Source organism: Peromyscus leucopus, chromosome 20, assembly GCF_004664715.2.
Source record: "Peromyscus leucopus breed LL Stock chromosome 20, UCI_PerLeu_2.1, whole genome shotgun sequence".
Classification (NCBI taxonomy): domain Eukaryota; kingdom Metazoa; phylum Chordata; class Mammalia; order Rodentia; family Cricetidae; genus Peromyscus; species Peromyscus leucopus.
The window spans coordinates 4,308,644-4,329,372 of NC_051080.1; the positions used below are offsets into that span (position 1 = coordinate 4,308,644).

The 20,729-nt window shown below is 54.7% G+C and overlaps 2 protein-coding genes across 5 annotated transcripts in view; both read right to left on the reverse strand.

The window, feature by feature from the left end:
• Nucleotides 1–1,610: 1,610 nt before the first annotated feature.
• Smarcd1 (SWI/SNF related, matrix associated, actin dependent regulator of chromatin, subfamily d, member 1) lies at nucleotides 1,611–12,817 on the reverse strand. 2 transcript variants are annotated; one of them, XM_028874604.2, is made up of 13 exons: nucleotides 12,432–12,814; nucleotides 11,590–11,777; nucleotides 11,275–11,317; nucleotides 11,062–11,184; nucleotides 10,546–10,668; nucleotides 9,498–9,614; nucleotides 8,244–8,345; nucleotides 7,818–7,979; nucleotides 7,637–7,734; nucleotides 6,279–6,414; nucleotides 4,426–4,548; nucleotides 3,401–3,502; nucleotides 1,611–3,279 (listed from the first exon to the last, which is right to left on the reverse strand). In XM_028874604.2, the coding sequence occupies exons 1-13, from the start codon at nucleotides 12,606–12,608 to the stop codon at nucleotides 3,226–3,228; spliced, it is 1,548 nt and encodes a 515-aa protein (XP_028730437.1). In that variant the 5' UTR covers nucleotides 12,609–12,814; the 3' UTR covers nucleotides 1,611–3,225. The 2 variants fall into 2 exon arrangements, with proteins under 2 accessions (XP_028730437.1, XP_037053264.1); XM_037197369.1 differs by lacking the exons at nucleotides 1,611–3,279; nucleotides 3,401–3,502 and having other exon boundaries at nucleotides 3,509–4,548; nucleotides 12,432–12,817.
• A 792-nt stretch (nucleotides 12,818–13,609) lies between these two features.
• Nucleotides 13,610–20,729, reverse strand: part of Asic1 (acid sensing ion channel subunit 1) — a 28,410-nt gene continuing 21,290 nt past the window's right edge. The window contains exons 4-12 of one of the 3 annotated variants that reach the window (XM_028874601.2): nucleotides 19,689–19,839; nucleotides 18,983–19,110; nucleotides 18,074–18,224; nucleotides 17,700–17,756; nucleotides 17,132–17,285; nucleotides 16,609–16,700; nucleotides 15,966–16,045; nucleotides 15,779–15,883; nucleotides 13,610–15,640 (exon numbers count right to left, since the gene is read on the reverse strand). In XM_028874601.2, coding sequence (XP_028730434.1) covers nucleotides 15,536–15,640; nucleotides 15,779–15,883; nucleotides 15,966–16,045; nucleotides 16,609–16,700; nucleotides 17,132–17,285; nucleotides 17,700–17,756; nucleotides 18,074–18,224; nucleotides 18,983–19,110; nucleotides 19,689–19,839 — 1,023 coding nt within the window. In that variant the 3' untranslated portion in view covers nucleotides 13,610–15,535. Of the gene's footprint in view, nucleotides 15,641–15,778; nucleotides 15,884–15,965; nucleotides 16,046–16,608; nucleotides 16,701–17,131; nucleotides 17,286–17,699; nucleotides 17,757–18,073; nucleotides 18,228–18,982; nucleotides 19,111–19,688; nucleotides 19,840–20,729 lie in introns of all 3 variants that reach the window. The other 2 variants (XM_028874599.2, XM_028874603.2) reach the window with 2 other exon arrangements.

Below are 20,729 nucleotides of genomic sequence, written 5' to 3' on the forward strand. Positions count from 1 at the left end.
GTCCTTTCTCAGTTCAGGGAGTCCACAGAAAAAGCCCACCATATTATCAAGGCTAGGCAGTCCCTATGATGGGAACCAACATGAAATCAGTCGGTTTTTCTTCTAACAAGTTCCTCTAATGCAGAGCTGGCCTCCCACAGACCACTCCTTTATCACACTGGCACCGAGAAGAAGGCTTCGGTGCCAGGCTGCCAGCTGGGAGCACTGATTATGACGGGTGGAAGAGAAAGGATGTTCCTGTCCCTGGCACATATGATAGGAACCCTGAAGAATGGGCATTTGTGGGTGAAATGAAAGCCTTGTTTTTGCCTAAATACTCCCACCCTTTTGCCCCTCCAGTCCTATTAGGTAGTGTAGGGAAACAAAGCACGTGGCCATTCACACAGAAATAAAGGGGATGCTTGTTACAAGAAGTTGTCTGTACCACCAAAGCTTCTCCAAGAGCGAGCTGCCGAGTGTCTGCTTGAAATGCGTGACTCACCAGTCACTCGTTACACGTGCAATTAGCCTGGGTGAGAACAGATGCCGTCTCGGTGCCCTTGACACCCGATTTCTCTATCCCAAGTTATTACACTTTCTTCCCCTCTCAACTCCGAGAAACCAGGATGCCCTCTAGATGGTGAGCGGACAGGCAGGCAGCCATCTACTAGATTTCCACCCATCTACTCAATGGGTGAGGTTTTATTTTTGCAAGACAGGGTCTATGTAGTCCTGGCTGACCTTGAACTCACAGAGATCCTCCTGTCTCTGCCTCCCTAGTGCTGCAATTAAAGGGGTGTGTCAATACGCTGCCCCAATGGGTAAGATTCGTAACTGTGACTTGGGACTGTGGCCGCACTCTGTTCCTTCCACACGGACAAGGGCACCAGAGGAAGTAGTGAGCCACCGGGTGGAAGCAGGTGGAACTGCAGGCATATCACACTTTCACCAAGTGAAGTAAGGTTCGTGAGCAGCTGCCAGGCTTGTGTCTACATGAGGATAAAGCAGCCATTCCTCACTGGGTTTAAGAACAGACTTCTTCCATTGGGCATTGAACACACCTGTAATTTCTACTTGGGGGGCTGAGGCAGGTGGATAGCGAGTTTAAGGTCAACCTTGGTTACATACAGAGACCCCTATCGCAAGAATACAACACAAAGAAAACCCTGGTATCTTGGGGCCCTAAGTGGAACCCCCAAACCATGGGATCAGTCAATTGGTGGTTTTGTACTGAAAATGCAAATGCCTGCTGTCACCAGGACCTTGGCAACCGCTGACTGGACATGTGCCTTGGGGAGGGCAGAGCCTGCTTCCTCAACCTGGAGGGGCCACAGACACCCAGGACAGGTTGTTCCAGCCAGCAGCTGACCTAGAGACGTCAAGGACAAGGGAGAAGCCAGCAGCGCCTCTGCCCTGTCCGCTTTGGATGGGCTGCAGTGGGAGCAGCCTTCCCAGGAGCATGGCTTGCTTGGATATGGAGGTCACGAGCCTCCGAAGTGAGACCCAGAGTCCCCTGGGAAAATGCTCATTTCCCCAGACACCCACCACGTGTTCAATCAACACCTGTCAAATAACAGGGCAGCGGGGAGAGAAGCTGGCGCCACAGCAGCAACCCCACAGACTGCAAGAGGTCCACTCTTCAGAAGAGTCTTTTATTAAAACTGGGTGACGTCAATAAGGAGACGGTACAAAAAAAAATTTGGTCCATGAAAAAAAAAAAAACCAAAACAAACAAACAAACAAACAAAACCCCACAACTGAGTTAATAAACAGTCATCCACAGGGACACTGCAGGAGTGCCGAGTTTCCTCATGACGCTTCCAGCCAGGAGCCAGGCTGGGGCTCAGCTGCCCCAGGGTCGTCCAGTGTCACTGTGGGGAGAACCTTCCGAGGGGAGGGGTAGAGGACAAGGGAAGAGGGGGGTCGGCTGTCCCAGGACAGAACAGGCAGGGGAAGGGGGCAGGACCACTGCTCGCAGGAGCCTGAGGAGGGGTGGGGAAGCAAGGGCTGTCAGTTCTGAGTTCAGAGCCCACGCTCAGCGGAATCCCCGTGCCCAGCTGTCCCCACCTTGCAGTGTCGTCTGCGAGCCTGGGACATGCTAACTCCGGGCAATCAAACCTGGAAGATCTGAGGCTCCCCTGGAAAGATGCAAAACCACCTGTTCCAAGGAGCCAGGATCACACCTTCCTGCTGCTACCTGAGGGGTCTGAAGCTTTGAGGGCAGGGGCAGGAGTCACAGACCCATTTCAGACCTATTCTCCAGCCCTAGGCGCTAACTCCTCAGCGCCCCAGAAACCACCAGTGGGTTCCGACGGGGCGGACATGGGACAGGAAGACAGTGATGGCCTAGGGCTCTACCCGTTTGATTTTAGGCCTGTTTCTCCATTTAGGGAGGGGGCAGGGTGGAGTGAATGAACAAGCCACTCCTCCAACAGCAGGAAGGAACAGTCTCTGCTGGGAACAGCAGCACCCCAGCTTCGGTCCCTGGGGCTCTGACAGGGAAAGGCAAGATGCCCCCTCCCAAATGCCATGGGTGGGGGCAGATGTGGGGGATCCTATACGGGGCGGGGTGGCTACGGGAGTGTGTGGGAGGGAGCGACAGTTCAAACCCCACTCCAATACTGACATGGACCCACTCAGGGGTCGGGCAGCACTGAGACAGCAGGGCAGTCCAGAGGGCAGGGACCGACCTGGGGCTCAGTGAGGCCCAAGAGCCTGGGCGCCTTCAGTGCCAGGGGGCGAGGAGTAAAGGGAGGATTTGCTCCAACCTGTGGAGTGGAGGGAGGAAGGTGGGCGGCCACCAGGAGGGTTAAGGTCAACTAGCTTACGGAGTGCCCTAGGCCTGAGTCTCAGAGGAGGCGACAGCTCCTGATGCCTGGGTCTCCTCGCAAGGGCAGGATCAGTGTAGCGGTCTCCCTGAAGACCACCCGGCCGCCAGAGGTCCCAGTCATTTCCGAGCATTGATTACCACTACGGGTCTCTAACACTATCTAGAGGTCCTATGTAGACCAGGGACGGAGGAGGGAGGTAGAGGCACATGGGAACTTGATGAGGAGAAGCTGAGGGGAGGCTGGGGTGAAGAGGAGGATAACAGGTGCCTGTGAGACAAAGGGGACACCCTCTTCGTTGGGATGCTGCCCTTGAACCAACAGCATCTCCTGATGCCTCAAGCAAGACCAGCACAGCCCGCGAGGCAGCAGCATGGGCCCAAAGGGAACTGGTGCAGCCGCGGGAGGGCGGAGAGGCCTATGTGTTCCGGATCCCCAGGGCTTGCTCTAGCTCTTGCCGTCTCTGCTGCACCTGAAGAAAAACACGAGTGGAGCTGGAGATGTCAAAGGTCGGCACCAAGACCCCTGACGCCATCAAAGGTGCACACCCGTCTTCCACCATCTCCCGAGTGTGCCCCAGGCACAGCACCAACCTTGGAGTAGAAGTATCGGCACACAGCCTCCTGAGCCCAAGGCTGGAAGTAGAACTCGGCACGGCGTTCCTCTTCTGGGTTACCCACCACATCAGTCATAGTCTGAGAGAGAAGGGGGAGGAGAGAACCAATGGGACGGGACTCCTGCGTCCGTCCCCAAAGATGCTGAAGTTCCAATTCCTCAGTGCCTGTGATGGGGACCTGATTCGGAAAGAGGGTCTTTGCAGATGATCAAGTTAAGATACCTCATTGGGACTGCCCTAATCCAGTGTAACTGGATTCCTTATAGAGGAGGGAAATGCAGAGACAGACAAACAGATAGTGTGAAGACACATGAAGAGTGTCTCAAGTCTAAACTGAGAGACACCTGTGGTTCCCAGAAGCCGTCGGGGAACACAGCAACAACCCTGGGGATGCTTCTGTCTGGACCTCCAGTCTCCAGCACTGGAGACCAATTCCCATTGCTTAAGCTACCTGGTTTGGATCAGGTTTCTTCAAACGGCCCAGCAGACAAAGACAGCACTCCAAACTACCCCTGGTGCCCATTAAGTCACCGCCAGGTCCAGGCCCTTTCTGGTGCTCCTCTGCTCAAAACTGCATTGGTCACAGCAGTCACAGCAAGGCAAGAACCCAAAGCATGTCCCCAGGCACATTTTCCTGCCTGAGCTTATAATGCGCTCTTCTCTGGGGAGCATCTTCAACTCCGTTCTCAATGACCCTGCCAGCGACTCCTTTCTTCTCAACAACCTTCCTGGTTCCAGTTAGTCTGGCCACGGCTCACTACTTTTTAGTCACAGTAGCCTATTTTTGGAGCACATCTGTGGAGAGCAGAGACCAGACCCTCAGTTCCTAGGCCAACAGTCTGGAATCAAGTGACCATCCTTTGGAAGTACTAACCATATGCCGGATGGTTCTGCCTCGATTTCCCTTCTCGTGTAAAACGGACCCTGGGATGTGCTAAAACATGTGGTCCCTCGGCTCTTCAAGCCATGCTGCAGTCCCGGAGTCCTTTCCCAGGCCTTTACCTTGAGGTCCCGGCACTGGGACTGAAGCCAGTCATTGATGAAACCCTGAGGGTCTCGGGCAAAGCTCAGCATGAACTCTCGCTGGGTCTTCAGCTGGTTGATGGTTTCTATGGTCTCATGGATCTGGAGGGAAAGAAGGTGGTCCGTCCATTTTCAAGCTACAGGCAGACCAGGCTGACAGAGTCCACTGGGTGCAGGAGCTCCTATCGGCCTCACCTTTGGCCTCTTTTAGAAAGTAACGTTTGCTTTTCTACCCCAGGTAAGGGGAGTTGTCCTTCAGCCCCTTCAGGATGTACCACACTACAAAGGAATAACCACTGACAGTCCGGAGTCCATCTGCCATGTCCCAACAAGTCTGCAGGCTCTCTTGGTATCTCAAGACACCCACAGAGGACTGTCGCCCTCCCTACCCTCTCCCCCCTCTCCTCTCCAGCCAGGCCCTCTCTCGGCCACACTCCCTCTTCCCTCTGACTCTCAAACCCTGACTCCACCTCCTTCTGAGTGTCTAGTTTAATGCCCGGACAGACAGACCTCACACCTCCCAACTGGGCCTGCTCCAGAGCCGCCCCTCACCCCTCTCCACCTATCCACCCCCCACCCCTCTCCACCTATCCACCCACCCCCCCTCACCCCTCTCCACCTATCCACCCCCCCTCACCTCTCTCCACCTACCCACCCCCCTCACCCCTCTCCACCTATCCACCCCCCTCACCTCTCTCCACCTATCCACCCCCCTCACCCCTCTCTACCTACCCACCCCCCTCACCTCTCTCCACCTACCCACTAATGCCGCAAACAGCATTAGCACCTGCATGGTGAAGGCTTCTTCCAGGCTCCTGTCTCATCTGCAGGAGCATGCACAGTTCCCCCCAGATCAAAGCTTTATGACCAGGCTCCTGCTTTCCTAGCAGCCCCCTCTCCCTAACATCATCGCACCGGCACCAGCGTGTCCTGTCACCTACAGCATGCCACACGAGAGAGCTTTGCGCTCCTGCTTTGCTGGTTCTGAGGTAGTCTGGAATCTTAGCTGGCCTGGAACTCACGAAGTACACAAGACTGGCCCTGCACTTGTGGTGCCTCCGGCTTCTGCCTCCAAGTGCTAGGATTACAGAGTAAACCACTATGCCTGGCTTTGCTGGTGTTTCCTGGAACACACCAGGCTCACTCTCCTCTTTGGATTTTTACAGACCTTACTCTGCCTCCCTGGGCTGTCCTGCCCTCCACACCCCAACACCACTCCGCTTCCTCCCCGTCCGCTAACTTCCCCTTCATCCTTCCAGGTCTGGCTGAGGTGTGTATCTCCCAGGAAAGGCCCTCCGTCATCTCCGTGTTTACAGAGCACTAAAGCCTGCAGGGGCTCTGCCTACAGTGGCAGTGGCAGTGGCAATGATGGTGGCAGCAGAGACAGCGGGAGGAGTTAGCACTGCTGCCTTTTCCGTGCTGGGCACAGGCTCGAATTTTAAAAACGCCATCTCATTTCATGCACAGAGCAAGCACAGAAAAGCAGGTATTCTATACAGTCTTCATTTCAGACATCAGAAACGGAGGCTCATGACACTAAAAGGTACTGGCAACTGGACACAGTGGCTCCTATCTGTGACCCCAGCACTGTGGGACATGAGTTTGAGGCCAGCCTAGTCTACAAGGAAGAAACTGACTCAAAATGCTAAAAACAAAACCAAAAAATATGTAATAGGCAGAACCAAATGCATGTATGTGAGCTTGCCTCCAATTACCACCATACATACCGACAGCCTGACACAGACTGGTTCTGGGCATCAGTGTACTTTTAGTTAAACCAAGACCCAAAAGGCAGCTAGAAGCTGTGCCTGAGGGCAGGACAGAGAGTCTACCTTGTTGTCTAGAGTGGCGATCTCCTGCTGGCTGGCAGTAGACAGCAGAAAAGAATTCATCTGGGTCTTCAAAGTGTCATCCACTTCCACATCAATGTCATAACAAGCTGTCTTTTTCTGGTCATTTGGGTCAACACTGGGGAGAAAACCACAGGGTCCAGTGAAGGCTTTTGCTGAGACCTACTTGCCCAAGGCCGGAAGGACAGTCCAGGGAGGAAGGGAAGAGGAAGCGGCTGCACAGGGCACAAGGGAGACGCTCGACATCTTCCTTCTGAGAGCTGCATGGGGGTCACACCTCCAGATGTCTGTACTTTAAATGGGTGTAATTTAGGATACACAAACTGTACCTCACCACATTTGTTTTTATCCAGTTTACGTGCCCGTGCACACTCACTAGGTAGGTGAGAGGACAATCTGTGGGAGCAAGTTTTCTCCTTCTATCATGTGGGTTCCAGGGACTGATGCCAGGTCATCAGGCCTGGCAGCCAGCACCTTTATCTGGCTGAGGCATCTTGCTTGTCTGAGTTTGGTTTTTAGAAAGTCAATGGTAAAATTCAAATAGCACCAAAGGCATTTTGTGAAAGGTTTAAAAACAGGAGTCCAAGCTGGGCAGTGGTGGCGCATGCCATTAGTCCCAGCACTTGCGGGGGGGGGGTAGGGGGGGTTGGAGGCAGAGGCAGGAGGACCTCTGAATACGAGGCCAGCCTGGTCTACAGAGTGAATTCCATCCAGGACAGCCAGAGCTACACAGAGAAACCTTGTCTCGAAAACAACAAAAAAGAACAGGAGTCCAGCTTCTGCGGACACGATGTCCAGGCTGCAGAGTGACTACAGGGTAAAGAGCTAAGGAGACACAGCATACCATGGAACAAAGGAGGAGGGCAGAGAGCTGACATCTGATGGCAGGGCATGCTGCCGTCTAGAGACGCCTGCCTCTCCATCGCCCAAATTAAGGAGAAAAGAAAAAAAGGCATTATCTGGAGGCCCCATCTTTCCTAAAAAGATGGTTGCTGATCCCTCCTACAATGATAAGCTGGTAATCAAGTCTCCAAGGGGCACTGGGGCCCTACTATGACGGTGCTGGCTGATTTCCAGCCACTAACATTCCAGCGTTAACTAGAGAGAAGAGTGGGCAACCACACCAGACACAGTAACCTGCAGGGCTGAGTCTGCAAAGGTGGAGAACAGCAGATAAGCAGGGGTTCCCATCACCCTCACTCTTAACATAATACTGAGCTTATGTAATTTAAATCTAAATAACAGCTGTGTCCAGCAAGAACCCTGGCAGTCTGACAACTGGCGGTGGAAGCTGGTCCAAGCTGGTTCCAGCCACCACAACTTCTCAAACACAGGCTCACCTGATGACGTGGTTAATGATGATGGGCTCTGGAGGCATAAGCAAGGCATGGAGCCGCTGGGGGATCTCTGAAAACTTCATGCGTTGAGATTCAAAGATCTATGAGAGAGAAAGAGACGTGGCTACAGACTGGTACTTTCAATGCAACTGGACCCTCCAAACAGAACGTGTCCTTTACATACCTGCTGGAGGTACTTGTCACAGATAACAAACTCTCGCTCGTGAGGGTCCTGGAGCTTATGCGTTTTAATGTACTGCCACAGTGCTTGGATGATCACCGGACGTGTCTGGGTATGGATGCCCAAGAGCCGAGCCAGGCGAGGGTCTAATTTAAACTGGGGGGGCTTCAGAGAACCAAGAGTAGACATAAGCTAATTGAGCTGGTTCCATGTGCATCTTGGGGCATTTAGTATGGCAACACATTCAATCTAATGAACATTAGTAAATCAGGGCAGCAAAGTCACAGAAAGAACTCAGATGATAAGGAAAAATGGTCCTTTCCTAGTGTACCACAGTGGCAAAGCACTCACGAGCAGACTTAAACCCTTCCAGTCAGACTCCCATGGGATGTGGCCACGGAAGCTGGACCCCTTCACACCTCCAAATACCTGGTAATCCAGCATCAGCAGGACAGTACACCGTACATTCACATCTCCTGGTCGCTTCACCTGGAAGCCATCCGTCTCCTGGGTAGTGGCGGTCCTGTGCCACTACAGAGAGGAAGATGTCAGGGGCGCTCTCCCAGAGGAAGAGCTGGGGTAGGAGGGAAGAGCTTCTGTAATGACTGACCATTCAACCTTGATTACTGAGGCTACTGGGGAACAGCAATGGCACGAGGCATCTCTGAAGATGTACATGGCTTTGGAATTACGGTCTGTGTAAGCAGAACCGTTCAGTTCTGTTTGGGAGGACTGCATTTAAAATGGCTTCAATTTCCAGTGATAATTTCACCCACTAAATGGATAATATACATGGGACAGAAACCTAAGGTAGCTTCAGCTTTTTGAGGGTGATATATGAGTCTATGACATTCACCTGGATTATCACTGAATTCCCAAACACCCACGGCAGGCGGGTGTGATTAAACCCCTCTTACAAGGAGGAAAGGGCTACCTGGGAGGAGGAAGCAACCCACTGAGGTCACTACGTGATGGAGCTGAGATGTGAGCTCTGATGTGTCTGACTCTCAAGCCCACAGTCTTAGCCACGATACTCTACTGCTAGAAAACCAAGCATCTTTGCAGACTGCTATTGACTCTACGACTTACTTCCCTTAGATGGCAGAGACCTTCCCATGTCTCTTAGTGGCTGAGGTTAAGGGGCTGCAGCTACATGGTAAAGAAAGGGCAGGTTAAGTTCACATGGAACACTGGACTATTCTGGGTTTGTGTCTCAACACGGTGGCTGACAGTCTTCAAAACGCTGTACAACCAGGTGTTATAACGAACCTCTGGTTATTTGAAATATAAATCTAAAGGAGCAAGAGCTGGATCTATGACCTAGACAAACACTAGCACTCTATTCGGTCCACCCGCTAACTACGGCGACAGCTATCAGGAAAATACCGTGTGTCAGGAACTACAGCCCACCAATACTTATAAACAAGATGCAGAGATAGCCGAAGTGTAAGAGGACTCCATCGCAATTTTCTTTGGGGGCAGTGGTCAGGTGGGTCAAGTCAGATTGCAAGAGCTCTTGGGTCCCAACTAAGTACAGCTAGCGCCACCTAGAGGTCAACATGCAAACTGCAGAGGTGGAAATGCACAGTTGGGGTGTTTCATTCCTCCCCCGGCTGTCCCTAGATGTTCAAGTTCGGCCATCATCCCCAACATGACTACAGCCTGGAGGGCAGGACTACTCACTTCTACCAGATGGTTGTCTGGCCCATAGAGGTCTTTGTCCAGTTCGATGACCAAGGACTTAAAAAAGGAGGAGAACTTTCTCTTTTGCTTGGTGGCATCGTATTTGGACAAGGCTGACTAGAAAAGATGGACAGTGTCATGTTGGAAAAAGAAAGAATTCCCCAAGACAACTTTCTTTCAGAAGGAATTTCTAAGCCCAATGGGGAAAATCCCTGGAAGATATCTTCTGAATGTGGCAAGGTGGCCAGTAAGTCTGTGGGTGGCAGCAGGACCTTAACAAGGACAGGGTCCCTGACTTCCCACTGGGGACAGGCCGCCAGTCAAGCCAACCGGTTAACATAACAAAGCACATTTGACAGAAAAGCCCAACTGCAAGGGAAATGAATCACAGGCCGAAAGAAAGCGGCAGAACAAAAACTGACTTTATCTGGCCAGAAGCCAGGCCAGCAGACAGACTGGACCTCCCCTGGGGAGGTTGTGTGCATTCAAATGAGCTCACCTGCACGCGGGAAACAGTGCCAGAGAGCAAGGGAATTCGGGAAAGAGGAGCTGCCCCAAAGAGCTGCGGGGTGGGAAGTGTGGGGCTCTCACGGATCTGATGCTCCCCTTGGAGCAACAGAGCCAAACCTTTGGGAATTCTATCATACTTAAACTGTGGTATCTCCATGAAAGCTGGGGAGACAGGAATAACCTCAAGGACTTATGAGAGAAACATGGCCGCAATGCTAAGCACAGACTCGGGAGGTGGAGATGAGGGACCACTGAAATAATCTGCAGATGCTGCTAAATCCAAAAGCTAGCATCATCAGGACAAAGTAAACAAGAGTCAGATCCCAGGACAATAACGGTTCCCATTTGATACCAGTGAAGCTGTGGGAGCAGATACAAAGGACCATTGTCTGTGTGCAGGAACACAGGGCCCCCTCCCCTCTGCGGAAGCTCCCAGCAGGAGCTGTAAGCACCAGTCCGGTTCCTGCTGACCACACAACACAACTCATTCCCGGCGGCTCCCACCCGGAGCACCAACCACAGTGGACCTGGAACTCACATCCTCCAGAAGGCGTCCTTCTACCCGAAGTTCCCAGGAAGCCACTGTCCCTTCCCCATCCTCGGCGTCTGACTTCGCAGGATTGAAAGTGTTAGAAATGAAAATTCGAAGCTTCCGTTTTTGCTGAGGAAGGCAGACACAGGATTGACCGTGTTAAAGACAAGGGTCTCCTAGGCTGTCTTACTATTAGGTGGGTTAGACTCCACTTAGAATGCAAGCCCCCAGCCCGAGTATAAATAAATACACTGGGTTACCAGGTGGACAGAACCAGGTAGAGGCAGCAAGGAGTTACAGCAAAACCACGGACAGGGTATATTTCTGGTGCTCCCCACCCCTCCCCTGCCGGCTGCTCTACTCTTAGGCTCCTAATGTAATTCCTGGTTTGTGGGCGGGAGGGAGACGCAATCTGAATGCCAAGGAGAGCTGTACTGCGCCTTTGATTTTTCATCCTAAGCCTGGTGAAGGTTCCTGTCCCCACCCTTGACCCTCTGCCTAGGGCTTTCTTTCTGGTGTTACCTTGATGGGACGTTTCAAGGCCTCCTGGATATCGAGCCGTTTCCTCATAATAGTCTGGTCCAGTTTCCTTTCAAAAGCCAGGAGATCCATATAGGCCTGTGATTCTGGTACCAATTCCCGAATCTTAGGAACAGAAAGATACGATTGGGCCCTAGAGCTGACCGCTTCTGGTCTCCGTCACTACTCAAGAAGACCTCTAGAGCCTGCACTCACCCTCTGAGGTAGGATTTTGTCAGCCATCTTCTTTTTCTTCGCACTGTTCAGAACAAATACTGTTATCAGGTTGGGACAGAACTAGTCAGAAGGTAAGTCAAGCGGCACGGCTGAGGCCTGCAAAATGACTCTCCCAGGTACCATCAACGACTCCATCTCCATCCACCTCCACCATGAACACCGGGAAGGCTTCACGCGGGTGAGTCCCTGCAGCACCTCTGGTGACACAGCACCAGCACTTCCTGGTTCCCGCCACCTGTATCCTCACAGCCTCCTCCCACTCACTCCTTTCCTTCACCCCGGGGGTCATCTTACTTGTGATTTCGATTTTGGACCGCCTGCTGCTGGACCTGCTGGATCTGTTGAGGCGCAGGTCTCTTGCGGGACTGGTCCATCCCTGACTGGGCCAGGCCAGGCCGGACTGAAGGGTTCCCCCCATAGCCAGGAGGTCCCATGGAAGGTCCCTGAGGAGTCATTCGGCTGCCTGGCAGCATACCTGGTCTCTACAGGAGGGAGAGGACCCAGAGATGTCATTCCTTCCCTTGACAGCCCCGCCAAGAAAGGAAAAGTGATGGCAGTCTGGAGTTTTGAAATGGAACAAGGCTGGGGGGGCAGAGCAGGAGGACAATCCGACAGCCTTGGGCCTCCCTGACATATGGTAACCGGACCTTCTTCGGGCCTAGCAGTGATTTCACGGCATGGACGGGCCTCCAACCCAGATCACACTCAGGTGTTCTGGCCTGTGCTGGGATCTGGCTCGCCAGACATCTCTCGCCCTACACTCACTTCCCTAGCCGCTCCCTCCTCGGAAGCTGGCCTCTCAACCTGCAGCTCTAACTCGGGTGTCCTCTGGACACTGGAGCTGCCCATCCCGGGGCCCGCTGCGCCCACCCCGGAGTCCACACTGGCTCCTCGAAGAGGACACAATGCCAATGCCAATGCCAATGCCAATGCCGCCGCCGCCGGGAGCAGGTGAGGATGCTACCCTCCTCCCCGTGCCCGCTCTTCCGCGGCACCGCTCCCCCCGCCGCCGCCACCCGGGACCCGCGCCCCTCCCAAGGGAGTCCCTCCCCCTCCTCCTCCCTCCCCCCCGCCAGTCCTCCGCCCTCGCTCGGCCCCGCCCCCGGCCCACGCGCCCCTCCTCCTGCCCCACTCACCGGATAGGCCGCCCCGGGCATAGGGGAGCGGTACAGCCCTTGACCCGGCGCCGGGCCCATTCGCACGGGAGGCCCGGGAGTTCCGCCCGGGCCCAGAGCAGCCGCCACGCCCGCCCCTCCTGAGGCTCCGGCCCCGCCGCTCGGAGCCACAGACTGGAAACCCGCCCGGGCCGCCATCTTCCCGGAGCCGCCGCTGCAGCTGCACAAAGAACCGGAACCGGAACTCCCCCCGCCCCCCGCGCGCCCCCCGAAGAGCCTGGGCTGTTTGTGGGCCCGGCCCGCCGGCGGGCACGGGCGGCTCGGGGCAGCGAGACGACGGGCTAGAGGGGGCAACTAGCGGAAAAGGCGTGCTGGCCACTCCCTCCCGCCTTCGCGGGCCAGTGGGGGGGCACCACCGAGACGCGCCGCGCCGATAGAGGGGTGGCGGGAGCGGGCGCCCCCGGGCGGCCGGAGGAAGACCGGGCGTTGCAGAGAGACCCGCGCTCCCCGCCGGCTGGAGTGCCCGCTTCGCCGCAGCACGGCGCGTTTACCTTTTCCAAAGCATTCTGTGTGCTTTGCTTTCCATTCTGCGGCTCCGACTCCGGGTACTGAAGCGAGAAACGTGCTGTTGGTTCGCTTTACGGACGGAAAAGCTGAAAACTCAAAGGAGTTAAACGTCTTGGCAAAGACAAGTCGGCAAATTAAAAGACTAGCCGTCCTGAATTAAAAGACTAGCCGTCCTGGCTTCCGGTCTCCTGGCTGGTAGCCGGGGCCTCATTTCACAGATAGTGGCTCAGTAACTCCCCGATGCGGGGACTTCACCCTTCATCTCAGACCTTTAACTAAAGACTTTAATGAGTGTTGACTTTGAATCCTCTCCAAAGAGTCCTGGAAATCTGTTGCCTTTGATTGCATTGCCCTTCCACTGCCCGGTGATTCACACTATTCCTGAACCTGTCCTTTTCCAGGAGGATCAGTGTTTGCCTGATCAGATCTGTAAGGTCTCATGTAGACCGGTGAACTCTGATGGAAGACAGAGGCTTCCGTCTCCCCAGTGCTGGGATTACAGTGTAACCACCACACCGGACTACCCCTCAAATTTCCTAACTCCCTCGAGTCGCGTGGCCCTCTTAGGCAAGCTCCATTCTGATGGTAATACCTCTAAACTCTTCAACCAGAAAGAACAACACTGAAGCGGAGATGGTTGAAACCCAGTTTATTGGACCAGAGGCATGCGTCACCCAGAGCCCCGCCTGCTGTCCCCCAACCAGTGCGCACTTCTCAGCTTTGCCCTGCTTCCTTCTGGGGAGGTCTGATGTCTAAAGAACTCTTGGGAACCAAGGGTTCTCAAAGATGCTATAGCCTCCCTCTCTGGCTCCAGGCCGACGTACACAGGTGATCTGCCCACGAGTCCTGTTTGGGGCTTAGAGACCTGGAGACCACGGGGGCAGAGGAGGGCCTGGGAAGGGGTTGGGTCTCTGGCCCGGTACGGGTGGGGAGGCCCTCTACTTCAACTTGTGGCCCCTCAAGGTCGGGACACACAACAGCAGAGCTTTCGGCTCCCTCTCTAGACCCCGTCTCTTTCCTCACATGACCAAACCCCGCCTCACCAGAAAATGGTGGGCCTGGGCATCCCAGTGAAGAAGGGGCGCTGGGCACCCCGAGCAGAGGAGGGCCGCTGGATGAGGACTTCCGCTTCTGTCTGTGGGTGCCCACTGCCCCAGCTGCACGGTCGCCAGCCCCCAGCTCCCTCGGTCCAGCATAGCTCCTCTCCGGGGTAGGCGCTACCTCTGCGGGCAGCGACCTCTTCCCCGGGGGGAGGCCACGGTCAGCCAGGCAGAGGGCCTTGGGATAGGTGGAGCGAGGGAGAGGGTGTGTTAAGGCTGTGGGGGAGGGCAGGGTGCCCCGGTTGCAGGGTCAAGGGCGAGGCCAGAAAGAGGCAGAGCTTGTAATTCACAGCTTCCTTTATGTCGCCGCCACCGAGACAGTGCGAAGGTTACAATGCGCGTGTCGTCTCCTTGTGCTTCTCAGAGGGATGTGTGTACACAGTACAGACACCAGGGGGGAGTCCAACTCTTTATACAGGCAAAGGCATTCAGAGACGGGGGGGGGGGGGACGGGGAGAAACAGAAGGGGAGCTGGGGTGGGAGGATGATTCTCAGAGACAAGAGGGGATGGGTGGAGACAGACGGGGCGAGAGGAAAGTATATACAGAGATATAGCAATATAGAGTCTGTATCGTATAGAAATAGAAAATGCAGATGAGGTTGTCGAGAGAAGCAAATGGAGCCGGGGAAGAGGAGCGTTCCATAAGAAAATTTATGGATGTGGCCCTCTGCAAAGGCCTCTGAAAGAGACGCTAGGGAGGTCAGGCTCCAGGACCCCTCTCCCTGAGCTGGAAGCTAACCAGCCAGGTCCTTTATGGGATGTAGAGGAGAGCTGCCTCTTGGGATTTCTCTCCAGCAGCTTCGAGGTGGAGGTGACTTACAGATATCGGGATGTGGCCTACAGCACCAGGGCCACATGGAGTCCCCGTCTCTACTTCTTCAGGAGATCCTCTACCCCCTAACGATTCCATATGACGGAGGGAGCAGAACTGAGCATTTTGTTCTTACCTGGAGACTCGGGCTTGTGGGGAGTCAGTGGGCTGAGAGAGTCTCTTAAGGCTAGGGCAGCCCCCTCACTAGCCCTCTCCCTTAAAGTACATTCTCTGGTTTGGGGTCCAATTTCAGACCCTAGAGATCCCCTCCACCCCTCACTAGGAGAGGGCTTTGGTGACTGGTGGTAGCAGAATGTAGGCGGATACTCGGATGACAGACAGACAGACAGACAGAATTCAGGCTTGGAGCTGGGGGAGGCAGCATGGAGCAGAGGGCAGCCTGAGGTCCTGGCCGGACCTCTCTCGTTCTCTCTTTTTATATTAGTTTAATTTTGTTAAAATAAAAAGATGGGATAGAGGCAGGGAGAGGACTATGGCGAAGACTCCTTCCTCACCAGACAACGGGGGACCACTGCGCAGGAGTGCAGCTGAGTCCCCAGGGTAGATGGGGGCAGCTGGGGGCCCCTCCTCCTCCTCCTCCTCGCCCTCCCCATCTGGGCCTTTGGTACGGTGGCCTGCGGGGGGCTTAGCAGGTAAAGTCCTCAAACGTGCCTCGAGCGGGATGGTGAGGTAGGATGTTGGCCGCGTAGGTCATCCCGGCAGGATGGCCCCGGAGGCTCTCGCAGGGATTCTAGCGGAGGGAAACGAGACAGGGGACAGGTTACTACGGCAAGGGCTGCAGGTAAAAAGGTGGCGTGGAGCCGGGGTTGAGCGGGAGGCGTCGGGGGAAGGGGCAGGCCAGAGGACGCCCCGTGCCTTGCTCCCTCACGTGTCTTTTGACGTCATCCAGGCTGAGCGCCACGCCCTTGTCCGCGCTGCTCCTCTTGGCCTCCTTCTGGCATTTCCCTCTTCTACACAACCGGTGCTTAATGACCTGGGAGAGGCCGGCCGGGGGCAGGTTGGGTGGACTGGAACCCCCAACCCTGTGTGGCCCCGCCCCGCCCCGCCCCCCTTACCTCGTAGGCATAGTCAAAGAGTTCCAGCACTGTGAGGATGCTGGCCCCGATGAACAAGCCCATCTGGCCCCCGATGTCTCCTGCGGGTTCAGGTTGGAGAGGTTAGCGGGGCTCAGGACGCCGAGGCCGGGGAGGCGATGAGGCTCAACAAGACGGGGTGGGGGGGCGGGGGGCACGGCAGCCATGTTTGCAGAGACTGGCCCCTTGGTACACAAGGGTCAGAAAACCAGAATCTGGCAGGATTTTTAGTCTATGCTTTTCTGTATCTTCCTACTTTTCCAAAATGAGTAGTTATTATTCAGGGGGGGAGAAAAAGCAACAATGAATTCTTTACAAAATGCACCACTTGCTTAGCATCCGATGGTCCACTTTCAAGGACATGTGAAAGTTTCTGTTCCTGTCCCTCAGCCCCTTTCTCAGACCTACCTGCTGGTCTTTTCCACTTTGTCCTAAGAGAAGGCCCCGCCCCTTTCCCCCACTTCATGCCATACTAGAGGGCTCGGGGAAAGACCTTTGGGGACGGGACAGACTGGGAGCACCAGGCATTGGGTTAGGAGGGGGCGGGAGCACCAGGCATTGGGTTAGGAGGGGGCCGTGTCATGTCCTAGGCACAGGAGAGGGCTGGTTCTGTTCACAAGCTCACCCAAGAGCCCTGCGATCTCATAGGCCTTTTTCTGCTCGATGGTCTCATAGTTGAGAACTTCAAAGAAGATGTCCAGCACCAGGATGTTCTCCCTGTGCAGGGATGAGAGGGGAAGAGCTAGGTTCGAGTCATATCTCTGCCCCGTACGAGACAGGTCATCTTAGCATGTGAGCCTCTCTGAGGCTGTTTCCATATTCCTAAATGAGATCCTGCCTTCTCGAGGTGCTGCGAGGGTTAAATTAAATGGCATGCATGAAAAGACACACTGCATGCTGGCAAGTGGGAGGTGATCCCGGTTACAGCAAGGAATTTGGAGATGGAAGATGAAGCGAGAATCTCGCAGCGGGGTTTGGGGGTGGGGGGAGCACGCTTGATCTCCCCCACCCCCACAAACTACACTCTTTGGTTGCCTCCTGGACCTTCCGTGAATTCTCTCGACTTCCTGTGAGACTCCCGTTAAAGTCCGCTCGTACCCTCCCCAGTCCTTGCACAAGGGTCCCGCCCCGCCCAGGAGCGTCCTTACCCTATGTACTGCTCCGATTTGTTGAACTTCTTGGCCAGGTACTTGGCCGAGGCTTTGCTGGGGATCTTGACCATGGACAGCTCCTTGCCGTAGCGGGTCAGGTTGCAGGGCATCTCGCACACGCAGTATTCCTGGTCCTTCTCCACTAGGAAGTCTGGGCCCGTGTAAGAGGCACTCGTTGAGTGGGGTCCTTCGGCCAGCCCCTTCCCAATGTGGACATACTGGCCCCGCCCAGAGGGTCCTTTAGGACCCCTCCTTGGCCACAGGCCCGCGTCTGCCCCTAGCTGATCTCCACCAGCCTCCCTGCGGATATATTTCATCTCCTGTGTCATCCCCTCAGGGTTCTCGAGGACCAATCATCTGAGGCTGAAAGAGCGTGAAGGCCCCTCCCAAGAGACTCTTATTCATTCTCCTCAGGGACCTTGGTGGTGCAGTTCTCAGCATCTAGAGGCTACTGCGGGTGGAGGCCCAGCCTAATGCAGGCAGGAGTTCACCCTTGATCTCGGTCCTCTGTGCAGGATCGCACACTCTTCCCTCCCTCTACCTGTCCCAGGTCAGAGGTGCTCACCCAGGGCAGGATCTGCACACTCCTTGTACTGCTCTGGGGTGCAGTATGGGGCGTCCCCTGCAAAGGAGAGAAGATGGTGCGACAGGTAGAGACTACAGGGGTGGTGGCATGATACTATGTAAGGAGGAGGCTGGAAGATGGGACGTAAGGACTGGCCATCCCTAGGACCCTGGAAGTGACCTGCTTTGACAGTCCACCCTTTCCAGACCCTACCACCCCCTCCCTGTAGACATAGGCAGGAACTGAGAGACAAGAGCCAGAAAGATAAGAAATGGAGGATCTGGGACCAGGGTTAGGGAGGTCAATACAGATGGGGCACAGGTGAGGGGCGGTGCAGCCTGAGATAGCCCCGGACTGGAATCCTGGGGCCTGACCTGGCATGTGCACCATCCGGCAGTTACAGTTCTCCACCAGGTAACGTGTTTCACAATCAATGCGGCAGGCGGTGATGCTGTAGGAGTCGAAGAAATCCGAGTCCATGGTAACAGCATTGCAGGTGCCCCAGGGTGAGGGCAGGTAGATGAGCTGCTGGGAGAGCCGGGGAGCTGGGGAAGTGTGGGGACTTCTCCCCAACTCACCTTAACGGACTTCTCTGGACAGATGCAGGACTCAGGAGTTGTATCCCTGCACCTCTAAAGGTCTTCGAGTTTATAGAGTGTTCCTTCCATTCTTTTTTTTTTGTTTGTTTGGTTTTTTGTTTTGTTTTGTTTTTGTTTTGTTTTTCAAGACAGGGTTTCTCTGTGTAGCTTTGCACCTTTCCTGGAACTCGCTTTGGAGACCAGGCTGGCCTCGAACTCACAGAGATCCGCCTGGCTCTGCCTCCCAAGTGCTGGGATTAAAGGCGTGTGCCACCACCGCCCGGCGTTCCTTCCATTCTTGATCATTCACCTCTGTCTGTCTGTCTGTCTGTCTGTCTCTCTGTGTGTGTGTGTGTTGTATGTGTGTGAGTATGGCTCTACCCCAATGCATAGCTCAGAAGATCAGAAGTAGAAGTAGCTGTGTTCCTCTGTCTCTCTACTTACGTTTTCAAGGTAGGACCTCTTACTGAACCTGGGGCGTGTTGGCTATCCCCAAGGATCCACCTGTCTCTGCACCCCCCAGCTCAGAACTGGGGTTACAGGTGTGCACCACCTTGATCTTTACGCAGGTGTTAGGGACCTGGGTTGAGGTCCTCATGCGTGTGTAATAGACACTACCCACTGAGCCATCTTCCCAGCACCCCAGAACCCCGTCTTGATTCCTCAACACACAACCCCAGAAGTAGCCTTCTGCAGCCCCCTCACCCTCTGCTCCTGGCAAGACACAAAAGTCTGGAAGCCCGGGGCCACGCCGAAGCCCAGCTGGTCGATGAAAGGAGGTTCATCCTGACTGTGGATCTGCACTTTGATGCCGGCTTCGAAGGACGTCTCGTCTGTAAAGATGAAGGCATGTGACTTGGGAGGGTTTTTGAGTCCCTAATCGTCTGCAGAGTCTGGGGCATCATACCTCCCCTGGTAATAAGCACAGTCTCCCCTGGGACTTGGTGAGGAGGCTATGGGGTCCTAGCACACTTCCGGCCTCCTGTGTTAGCAGCTCCACAGTCCTCCAGTGACCTCTGCATCCTGCACACGTCTTTTCTTACCTGGTGTCTGCGATGTATCTTAGTGTTTCAGTTTATTTCTCCTGGAGTGCCTCTCTCCATTTCTCCTCAATCCTTTCTCCTCCCTCCCCATCTCTCTACCCCTAGATCCCCTGAGACCAGACGGGCAGGCAGCCCAAGAAGACAGGGAGTTATTTATAGAGTGAGTGGCGGCCACTGATGGAAGAGGATGGCTGGTTACCTTGGAGAGTAACTGAACCAGGAAGGGGGAGCCAGGGAATCGAGAGTTTGGAAGTCACATAGGGGCAAAGACAGCCGTGGAGAGAGATCTTGGGAGAAAGGGGAAGAGTCTGAGCCTGGCCTCAGGGCCAGAGGGGTCTAGGGAGGGGCTCCTGAGCAGGGTAACATACCAGTCTCTCCCCACACAGGCAGGTATTCATCTTGCTGGATGTCCAGCATGATCTCCAAACCATTGCCAGTGCCGCCTTTCATGGTCTTCAGTCGTGGCCGCCCATCTTGGCCTGAGTTGAATGTGTAACACTTCCCGTACCGTGTGAAGACCTGGTGGAAAGCAGTGGAGAACATGAGAGTTTAACCAGGGGGAACCACAAGGCAGAGAAAGAGGGAGGGAGGGAGGGAGGGAGGGAGGGAGGGAGGGAGGGAGAGGAGTCCTGATCCCCTCTCCTTGCCTCTCTGTAACACTGGCAGTGGCTTAGACCCTCCATGATCGTAACTCTTGCCAGGACTCCCTTTGTGTCCTTCAGCCTAGAAGTGATAACAGTTCCCCACTATTACCAGCTGCATTGGCTCCATGGCTTCCTTAATCCTGCACACAGCTTCGCAGACAGCCCCCTTGTTAAAGTCTTTTCAACTGAACTATCAAGGGACAATCTTTCTTGCTAGGATGCTACCCTGTGCACCTCTGTCGCCATGATCCTGTAACTGCCAGACTTCTGAGACCTTCTGAAATAGATCTTTAGGTCTTTGCTTTGAGATTCCAACCCCCTGAACTAGAAATCCTCCCCAAGACCTTCCTCCACCTAAGCCCCTCAAGCTAAGCCCTTTGGTTTCTTCCTGATAGCATCCTCTCGTGTCCACCGTTGTTCTGTTATCACTAGAACCTGAATGCAAGCCCAGTTGCCATGCCAAGAACCAAACTTAACTCGGGCGTATCACCTCCTCCCCCCAGACTCAGGACTGAGAACCCAGGCATGGCATGTTGGGGTGCTCAGTTCCAAGGCATGGCATGTTGGGGTGCTCAGTTCCAAGGCATGGCATGTTGGGTGCTCAGTTCCAAGGCATGGCATGTTGGGGTACTCTCATAGAGCTCTGAGGGCCTCAAGGCAGATACCTTCCTTGTTAGGTGACCCTGTATCTTCTGCCCTCCCTGAGGCCCAGTGATCAGAACCAGAACCACCAGGTCACAGTCATTTCAGGGGCTGAGATGACAC